The following is a 10,699-nucleotide window of genomic DNA, read 5'->3' on the forward strand; positions in this document are numbered from 1 at the left end:
ACTTCAGTCATGAAGATGACTCCTCTTTGTGCATTTGTTTGACAGAAACGTTCTACCTGCTGCTTTGTGCTCTCTGCTGTTGTTTTTCTGACAAAATCCAGTGAAATGTCAACTAGACAATGTTAAATTAGTGGTGTACGGTACATAGTCAGTTATTTTATAAATAGTATTAATTTACTGTGAATGAAAATAAAACAAAACTCACTGCTTGCAGAATGTTTGTGCATCGTTCCAGGTAGCACCACTTCTAAACATTTTGTAGTCTCGTGACACCACAGATGTTAATCCTGATGCAATGTTGCTGAAGAAGAGGAGTCCAAAAATGCTGCTCTTCATTTTCAGAAATCTGATATAAAAATAAAAATATTTGACTAATCGGTGATTATGGCAAGGTTGTGAGAATTACATAAAATCACAAGCTTTTTACTAACAAAATCCAACAAAATGTTTTGTGCTATTTAAGCTACATCCGAACCCATTACATTATTACAAACTACAGACTACCCCCCACCCCCGTGGATAATCACCTGTTCTGATGAGTTGTTTCTTGTAAGTGTTGTTGATGCGCAACGGGCTCCTGGTGTCCAGCTGGATGTCTTGTTTATTTACTTTCAGTATTTTAGAAAACTCATTTGACTTGCAGACACAATCAAAGTCAACAATCGTGCTGCTTCCTCTGTCGATATTTGAATACTGCCAAACACGGGGAACAGCTTCCTACATGCAAATAGACTGAGGGATCATGTTTTTCAGTGCAAGTCTCAAGTTACCAACTCATATTGTTGGTTTGAAGATTTTCACTTTTGTTCAAATGAGTACATGAAGGCTGTGTCTGGAAAAAAGTGCTGAGCCTTTGTGCACAAGATATTTAATATGTGCATAAGAGCATTTGTTGTAATTCCATTTCAAATCAGCAATGGGAAGAGTTTTAATCTACTTTTAATCTCAGTTTGGTTATAAAGACATTGTAGCCTTGTTTGTCCTTTAAAACTGACATTGTGTCTGAATGACTTTCATCACAAATGTTGAGATCTTGTAGCCTATTTCAGCACAAATCCCATCCTAGCCTTGATCAGAGAATCACTTTTATTCTTGAGTACATCAGAGCCTAACCACACCTCTTCCTCTTCACCTACCTGTGACGTACAACTCTCTGAAACATCTGTGTCCTGACAACAACAACTATGATGGTAAAATAGTAAATGGCCTGTATTTGATATAGCGCCTTCTAGAGTCCTGGAACCCCCCAAGGCGCTTTACAACACAATCAGTCATTCACCCATTCACACACTGGTGGGGATGAGCTACGATGTAGCCACAGCTGCCCTGGGGTGCACTGACAGAGGCGAGGCTGCCGAGCACTGGCGCCACCAGTCCCTCCGACCACCACCAGCAGGCAACGTGGGTTAAGTGTCTTGCCCAAGGACACAACGACAGCGACAGACTGAGCGGGGCTCGAACCTGCAACCTTCCGATTACGGGGCGAGCACTTAACTCGACTTTAAACAACAGAGCAGCAATGTGGGTCTCTGCCACTCCGGCCATGCATGTGCAGTGAGCAGCCTCAACCCTCCCATTGGAGCTCACAATGACCCATGGCTGTACTGCAGTTTCATTCAGTCGTTGCGAGTGCAGGACCTTAAACACACAAAAATCACTTTTAATATTAAGCCTGTAATTAACCAAGGCTAATATAGATGGGTTGGCTGTACATGCAAATCAAAAACTGTAACAAGGAAGTTGTTTAGAAAGTTATCATGTTCAAAGCGACTTACCTTTGTCTTAATGACAACATACTCGCAGCGTAGAGTTTTAAAGACGGACAAATCTTGCACCCAGCCGTTCGTGAATTGGATGTGGGCCTCCAGGGATTTATAATTCTTAAACTGCTTCGCTGTGTATGCGCTTACTCCACAGACAAGGTATGCGAAGATATCGGGATAGGACAAAGGCGGAAGATCGTCTGGGTTACCACTCCACTTCGTTATTTCATATGGGTCCACATTACCGAAGCAAGCAATTTTTTCAAAGTACCTTCTCTTGACGTCTGGGCACAATCGGTCGTGATACAGCCCTTTTTCTTTTGCGCTAATTTTGAGCGTGATTCTATCACTCCCAATTCCAACACTCCAACACTGTGTGCTTGTTTACCTCTCTGGCCAACTGTCATGGCGCCGCGATCCCACAATGCACTGTGGCGTGACATCACGCTCCAAAGCCCTATAGTCCATTGTTTTCCTCGTAGCCACTCTTAGGGGTCTTTAGCTGTGTGTTTTGCTTTCTGACACAGGCCAGCACATTTCTCTCTTGAATCCCAGAAAGCAGCCCCAGAACATAACAGAACCTCCTTCATGTTTCAGTTTCACAACTTATTTGCAGAAGTTCATGTGATGCTAAAAATCAATGCATCACAAAACGTTTTTGCTCTCTAAACCAGTGGGTTTTAATCCTATAGTCCTGGAGGGTTATTATCCAGCATGTTGTAGTTTTAAGCTTGTTCCAACGCACCATATTCTCAATCAGCAGGTGATTAATGTCACGAACGTGCGTGCCTGGTGAGTGGAGCGGTCATCAGATGAGGATCCAAACGCGGGGAGGAACAAGGCGAACAGGTGAGTCTGTTTCACAAAGGTTTATTAGAAACACACGCTGGACACTGAAACAATGACACGACAGGGAACACAGAACAGAAGGGGTTTAAATACAAGAGGAGCGGGAGCTATGGTGATTGGGAAACAAGAGGCAGGTGGGAGCAATTAACGGAGAACAGACAAAACCTAAGAGTAGACAGGACAGGGCGTGACAGAACCCCCCCCCCCCCCCCCCCCTCAAAGGGCGGATCCCAGACGCCCACAGGAACAAGGAGCAGGGCGGGAGGAGGGGGACGCGGAGGGAGGGCCCAGAGGAACCGAGGGACCACAGGAGAGGCGGCAGGGATCAGCAGAGTCAGGAGGCCTGCGCCTGCTGCAGATGAGGAGGCGACGGGCCCTTGGAGGTCGGCGCCTGCTGCAGATGAGGAGGCGATGGGCCCTTGGAGGCCGGCGCCTGGGGCAGATGAGGAGGCGACGGGCCCTTGGAGGCCGGCGCCTGGGGCAGATGAGGAGACGAGGACGAACCCTAGGGGGCCTGCGTCTGGGGCAGATGAGGAGGCGACAGTCCCTTGGAGGCCGGCGCCTGGGGCAGATGAGGAGGCGACAGTCCCTTGGAGGCCGGCGCCTGGGGCAGATGAGGAGGCGAGGACAGGCCCTTGGAGGCCTGTGCCAGGGGCAGATGAGGAGATGGGGACGGACCCTTGGGGGCCTGCACCTGGGGTAGAAGAGGAGGCGACGGGCCCTGGGAGGGCGGCGCCTGTGGTAGAGGAGCCCTGCAGGCTGGGCCGGGGACACAAGCAGGACCGGCGACAAAGTCCCTGCAGGCTGGACCGGAGCGACCTTCAGAGTCACCATCAGAACCGGACACGGAGGAGACGTCAGACCAGACGCGACGTCATCGGACGAGCCGACTTCAGGATGGCAGGCGGCGACGTCATCGGACGAGCCGACTTCAGGAGGGGAGGCGGCGACGTCATCGGACGAGCCGACTTCAGGAGTGCAGGCGGCGACGTCATCGGACGAGCCGACTTCAGGAGTGCAGGCGGCGACGTCATCGGACGAGCCGACTTCAGGAGTGCAGGCGGCGACGTCATCGGACGAGCCGACTTCAGGAGTGGAGGCGGCGACGTCATCGGACGAGCCGACTTCAGGAGTGGAGGCGGCGACGTCATCGGACGAGCCAACTTCAGGAGTGGAGGCGGCGACGTCATCAGACGAGCCAACTTCAGGAGTGGAGGCGGCGACGTCATCAGACGAGCCAACTTCAGGAGTGGAGGCGGCGACGTCATCAGACGAGCCAACTTCAGGAGTGGAGGCGGCGACGTCATCAGACGAGCCAACTTCAGGAGTGGAGGCGGCGACGTCATCAGACGAGCCAACTTCAGGAGTGGAGACGGCGACGTCATCAGACGAGCCAACTTCAGGAGTGGAGGCGTCGACCCTTGGATTGGAGGCGTCGACCCTTGGATTGGAGGCGTTGACCCTTGGATTGGAGGCGTCGACCCTTGGATTGGAGGCGTCGACCCTTGGAATGGAGGCGTCGACCCTTGGAATGGAGGCGGTGTTGACTTTCATCCGCTTCTGGTCCTCTGGCTTCTGGACCGCCGGTCCCCGAACCACTGACCTCTGGGCTTGTAACGTCTGCTTCTGGGCCTGCCCATCTGCTTCTGGGCTGGTACCGTCTGCTTCTGGGCCCGCATTGTCTGCTTCTGGGCCGGAACCGGAACCGTCTGCTTCTGGGCCTGCACCGTCTGCTTCTGGACCCCCCCTGGAACAGGCCTTGAGTGAACGAGCAGTGCTAGTGCTGAAGACAGGGAGCGCAGAGCGTCGAGTCGGAGCTGATTAGAATGGGCGCTCTGTTGAAGCCGGACCAGCTCAGCCCGTTGACTGGCCAGTTCAGTTGGCTGGACTGTGGGTGTGGCTCCACCTCCCACAGATGACAGAGGAGCCGAGTGGACCGGAGGCGGGACAGCTGGTTCAGCCGGAGCCGCGAACAGTTCGTCCAGCTGGAGCTCAGCGAGCAGGTGGTCCAGCTGGAGCTCAGCGAGCAGATCGTCCAGCTGGAGCCCGCGTAGTTCAGCGAGCAGATCATCTAGCTGGAGGACTTGGAGTTCGATGGTCTGACGAACCTGGGCTGTTTCAACCTGTAGACAGGCGTGCTCCACCCACAGGGCTGCGAGCGCAGCTCCTCCTCCTGCAGACGCCGATTCGGCCGGAGACGGGACAGCTGGTCTGACCGGGGACGTGTCCGAACTGGCTCGCCGAGCACGGCCAGCGGTGGGCTCGCAGCTCCGTCCTGAAGCGCAGGGCTGCGGTGGATTCCGGCGTCTCTCCCCACGCCGTGGACCAACCCCGGGGGAGCAGAAAGCCAGCCTCGTGCCCTCGAAGCTGGAGCGATCCCGGAGCATCTCTCCCTCCAACGTCCCGTCCGGTTCCGGAAGGGCGGCGAGGAACGCCGAGGCAGAAGGTCGGGGACGCCGTCTGCGGCGAGGCGGAGCTGGAGCTGGGGAAGGAGAAGCCGGTCGATAGTCGGCGGAGAAGAACTGGAATAAATACTTCCATGGGAGGATCTCCCCGCTGGACCCTTCAGGTGGTCGTGTCATTCTGTCACGAATGTGCGTGCCTGGTGAGTCGAGCGGTAATCAGATGAGGATCCAACCGCGGGGAGGAACAAGGCGAACAGGTGAGTCTGTTTCACAAAGGTTTATTAGAAACACACGCTGGACACTGAAACAATGACACGACCGGGAACACAGAACAGAAGGGGTTTAAATACAAGAGGAGCGGGAGCTATGGTGATTGGGAAACAAGAGGCAGGTGGGAGCAATTAACGGAGAACAGACAAAACCTAAGAGTAGACAGGACAGGGCGTGACAATTAACAGGTTTCTGCAGAGCTTGAGGAGTTGCTGCACAGGTGATTCAACAACGGTGGTGCACCAGGACCATGATTGAAACCCATGCTCTAGACAGTTTCTGGTTTTCATGATGCCATTGGTGTTCATGGATGAGGCTCTACATTGTTGTCCTGGTCTGGGACAGAGAGGAAGGCCAGCATACAGCACATCTGCCCTATTCACCCACAGGCATTCATAGGAAATGCAAGCCGGTTGACACCTACAGAAACAAAAATCTGCCAGCAACAAATGAAAGATCCTCTTTTGAATGTAAAAAATATTCATTTATGTTGAAAGCATACGGGTCTGTTAACGCCTTGCTAAACAGCTACCTTCCACTCTTTGGCACCTTAAAATTGAATTTAATTTCATGAATATCAGCGGTCATATCATACAATAGAGGCAGAATGATAATCCCACAGAAACATTAATTGGAGCATTTATTTCGCTTGACTCACTTCCTTGTTGCAGATTCAAATTGTATTTGTTTTTTTTTCTCCAAATAAATTGTTGGCTGTTGATTAGTCATCTTAACATTTCTCAGCAAAAAGCTGAGTTCTTGAATATTTCTTTCTTTCTAAACATCATTTAACTAGGATTTAAAAACAGATGACTGAGATACAAAATAAAATCTCTTCTACATAATTGGCCAGAGCAAGCTTGTAAGTGTTTTTAAGGTGAACTATGTAAGAATTGAGTAGTAGTGACATCCTGTGGTCAGATTTGGTTACTGCAATTTCATTTTATCTGGTTGCCAGATAGTGATAGGAAACTAACGTTTATATGTTTTAATAACCATGAAATACTATCTGTGTTTTTATAATTATGAACTACTTTAAAAAACACTATACTATACCATACCAAGTTTACTTTTGTAGCACATTTTAAAACAGCATGACAGCTGACCAAAGTGATGAACAAAGATTCAAGATACTGCAATGATCAATAAACAGCATACAAATATCAAACTGTGAAATAAAATTATAAAATTTGTGTTCAAAAGCAAAATAATTATATTATAGTAATATATAATATAGTGGAAAAAAACTACATAAGAACCACAAACCTACAAAATGTATAAACAACCTGTATGTTTTCACATCAGAACATGGTTATTATACAATGCATCTAGAAGGAATGATTTCACTTGGAGAATCACAACAAAAATAAAACATACTGTAATTGTAAAAGCAACTGTGTACAAAAAAAAAAGATGAAAAAAAAACCTAAATTAGATGAGAAGTCTGTATTTTGCTAATTTGTACTGTGAGGAGCCAAGTGAGGAACTAAAATTTTCATGTTGGCCTGGAGACCCCAAGATACCCTCAACTGGCAGTAGTACCCAAGATGAAGGAAGTCTGGTCTGTCGATGGACGACTGCTTCCCCAGCAGGACTATCGATGAATCAGAAGAGAATGGGTGGAGTCTTTATTTTGTCTGGAATGATTGCACTGGAGGTAATAAAGCATTAAAAAAAAAGATCATTTTACAACTTTACATCATAAGGATGACCTAAATTATTTCCTCACAGCCATAATTTGTTTGGAAGATTATAAAATAATTTAAATTAAGTTTTCAATCTAGCTTTGTGCAACAAATTGATGACATTATCCTTGATAATGACTGCAGGTGCAACAAGTAATATTAAAGTGAACTTTTTTTCTAAATCTATATTTAGGTAATACGGCAAGTATTTCTATCATAAATTATTTAGGCATGTTTCATGGTGTAAATTTCACTTACCAGCACCTTTTGTGAAATGGCTTTGCTGAAGTCCTATTGATGATGCAAACCTCCTGATGTCATCAGGTCATCTAAAAGGCTCCTTTGCCTTCATTTAGAGGAAACATATGTTAACAAAATGTTCATTATATCATTCTGCTGTTATAGAGATGTAGGCAACAACACATGCATCTAAGATCAGTGATTAGTGCAAGTATTGGTAATGGTGTGTAAAATGGTAAATGGCCTGCATTTGATATAGCGCCTTCTTGAGTCCTGGGACCCCCCAAGGCGCTTTACTTCAGTCTCTTCCCCTTCCAGTGGGCGCATGGGTTCCAGGAAAAAATAAAAAAAATAAAAGCGAACGGATCTATAAAGTTATTTTCTAATCCGATTTGCCTTATGCTCCGAACCACACATATATTGTACTTCAATTTAAATGAAACTAAAATAAAAAATAAATTATATGCATTTTGACTATGTCTGTCAGGTATTTAGAGATTTGTTAGCTTGTAAATGAATAAACAAATGAATGCAAATCAGAAGTTGCACCTTACTGCAGAGTCTCTTCTCTCCCATTGCTGCTACTAACCACATGGCCATATTTATAGTTTTCTCCACGTTTAAGACTCCTGTCATCCTGGAAGGATTCGAAGGTCGCTAAAATATTGTTTTCCTCTTCTTCGTGTGGTTTGATGAGGCCAGTTTGGTGAGCTGAGCAGTCCTATACGTCTTTTCACACAAAACCTGAAATAACTTTTGCTGCCATTCAAAAATAAGGCAAGGCAGCTTTACTTGTATAGAACATTTCATACAAAGAGGCACTTTAGTTTGCTTTCCATTAGCAAGAATAGCAAGAACATTAAAACCAACATGACAGAAAATACAATTTAAAAATTCAAAAGAAACTTAAAGTTAAAGGGTGAGCAAATACAGTGCAGAAGGTGCAGCATAAGAACATTTATTCAAAGGTTGATGAAAATATGAACGTTTTCAACTTTAATTTAAAAGTTACTAGAGGTGGGACAAATTTGAGGTCATTCAATTCAATTCAATTCAATAAAAAAATACTTTATTAATCCCAGAGAGAAATAAGAGATAAATGATAAATGACCTGCACTTGTATAGCGCCTCTCAGAGTAAGGACTCCAAAGCGCTTTACACTACAGTGTATCATTTATCCATTCACACACACTGATGGTGATGAGCTACAATGTAGCCACAGCTGCCCTAGGGCGCACTGACAGAGGCGAGGCTGCCGAGCACAGGTGCCACCGGTCCCTCTGACCACCACCAGCAGGCAAAGTGTCTGCTTTTTCCCGAGACGCCTTGTCTCCACTGGCTGCCAATCTGTTACCGCCCGCTTTTGATGTCTCAAAGTGTGTCTCCCTCCTTCCTCCCTTCCGAGAGACTGAGGTGGATGGCTATTTCTTAGCTTTCGAGCGGATTGCGGTGACCCTTCAGTGGCCTCGTGAGGTTTGGTCTCTACTTTTGCAGTGCAGGCTCTCAGGTAAGGCCCTTCAGGTAATTTCGGCTCTGTCTCTAATGGACATTTCAAATTATGAGTGTATAAAAGCGGCCATACTAAATGCTTATGAGTTCGTTCCTGAGGCCTACCGTCAGCGTCAGCGTTTTCGCTCAGAAAAACCTTGGCCTCACCAGACGTTTGTTGAATATGCTCATGCGAAATCGGTCCTTTTTGAGAAGTGGTGTTCTGCTTCAGGGGTAAACTCCTTGGGTTACTTGAAAGAATTAATTATGATGGAGGAGTTTAAAAAACATGTACTGGAGAGACTTGTTTTATACCCAAATGAACAGAAGGTCTCAACTCGTTCTGCTGCTGCTCCATTAGCCGACAAGTTCGCTTTAACTCATCGGTCCTGGGAGTCAAGAGCTGACCCCGTTCGACGTAGGAGACCCTCTGATACTCCTTCTGAGTATGATGTCCCACCTGAGTGTTTCTATTGTCACGAGAGAGGTAATTTCATTCGTGATTGCTTTCGTCTCCAGCAGAAAAAACGGAGGAGTGGAAATCCCCCTCTGACGAAGCCCATGACTGCTTGTGCTGTTATCTCAGACAGGTTGGATAAATGTGAAACCCCTCACTCAAGCTTTAATCCGTTTTTGTCAGCTGAGGTGGTGTCTCTGTTAGGCAACAAGGCTAACCATGAGGTGGTAATTTTAAGAGATACCAGAGCTTCTCAATCCCTGCTAAAACGGTGTGTTACCGTTTTCTGTAACCAGTCGGGCTGGTTATTCTGTGTTGTTGCGGCGTATTGACATGGGTTGGGTTCCAGCGGAGGTTCATCATATTCACCTCACTTGTCCGTTGATTACTGGTGACCTAAGGGTAGCCATTTTAGTTGAGTTTCCGACCCAGAGAGTAGATCTGATTTTGGGAAACGACGCTGCAGGTGGACTAGTATTACCCCCTCATGAGCTCATCTCTTCTCCTGAGAGGTGTGCCGGATCAGAATTGTTGCCGCCTTGTGTCCTAATCCGTGCTCAGCTAAAGAAAGATCCCAAAATCTCACTTAGGGACTCCGTGCTGTTTCCGCTATGAACTGATGATGTCTCCCGACCAGGTCCAGCTGTAAAAACGCCTGATCTGGCCTCTGGAGGTCCTCAAGTGGATTTACCTGGTTCTTGTAAATCGTTGGCTGATGCTCGGAAAACAGACCACCGTCTGGCATCTCGTTTTGCTCTAGGTGGCATTGCTCCTACGTCCGATAAAATTCAGGAAATGGTGTCCTGTCCGCCTCCCACAACTCGTCATGAGCTCCGGCGATTTCTAGAGATGGCTGGGTTCTATAGATGTTTTTGCCTTAATTTCTCAGTGATAGCTCAGCCCCTTACTGATATGCTCAGTACTCGTATCCCTTTTTTTGGACCCCGAAATGCCAAAGCGCTTTTGTGTCTCCACAAAAATTACTCTGTTGTGCTCCTGTTTTAGCTGCTCCAGATCTCACCCGACCTTTCAAGTTGGAGGTTGACGACAGCAGAGCAGGGGCTGAAGCTGTCCTCATCCAGGAGGATGACACCGGGCTTGATCACCCCGTATGCTACTTCTCTCGGAAGTTCAACCAAGCTCAACGACATTATTTGACCATCGAAAAGGAAACTATTGCACTCATCTGGGCTCTACAACATTTTCATGTATATGTTGGAAACAGTTCATTTACAACTCTCATCTTTACAGACCACAACCCTCTCGTCTTTCTCTCCCGGATGTATAACCACAACCAGCGGCTGATGCGGTGGGCCCTCCTCCTCCAAGAATTCAATCTGGAGATTCGACACAAGAAAGGCTCGGACTATCTCATTGCGGACGCTCTATCATGCAGCTTTGATCATGGGGCTCCCTTGTAGGTTTCTTTTTTTTCTCCAGATGTCGGATCCGATACAAGGCTAGTGTTGTTTGTGCAAGCAGACATCTCGGGAACGCTCCGCAGTGCTGGGGATCAGCGCCGCAAGATATTTCGTGTTTAAT

General features: G+C 47.2%; 1 protein-coding gene across 1 annotated transcript in view; it reads right to left on the reverse strand.

Moving 5' to 3' along the window:
* Positions 1-4,126: 4,126 nt before the first annotated feature.
* Positions 4,127-10,699, reverse strand: part of LOC139071803 (uncharacterized) — a 10,832-nt gene continuing 4,259 nt past the window's right edge. Inside the window, exons 2-3 of the mRNA XM_070554935.1 lie at positions 7,231-7,318; positions 4,127-6,938 (exon numbers count right to left, since the gene is read on the reverse strand). Of these exons, the coding sequence (XP_070411036.1) occupies positions 4,163-5,194 (1,032 nt within the window). The 5' untranslated portion in view covers positions 5,195-6,938; positions 7,231-7,318 and the 3' untranslated portion in view covers positions 4,127-4,162. The remainder of the gene's footprint in view (positions 6,939-7,230; positions 7,319-10,699) is intronic.

This window comes from Nothobranchius furzeri, chromosome 9 (assembly GCF_043380555.1).
Source record: "Nothobranchius furzeri strain GRZ-AD chromosome 9, NfurGRZ-RIMD1, whole genome shotgun sequence".
Taxonomy (NCBI): domain Eukaryota; kingdom Metazoa; phylum Chordata; class Actinopteri; order Cyprinodontiformes; family Nothobranchiidae; genus Nothobranchius; species Nothobranchius furzeri.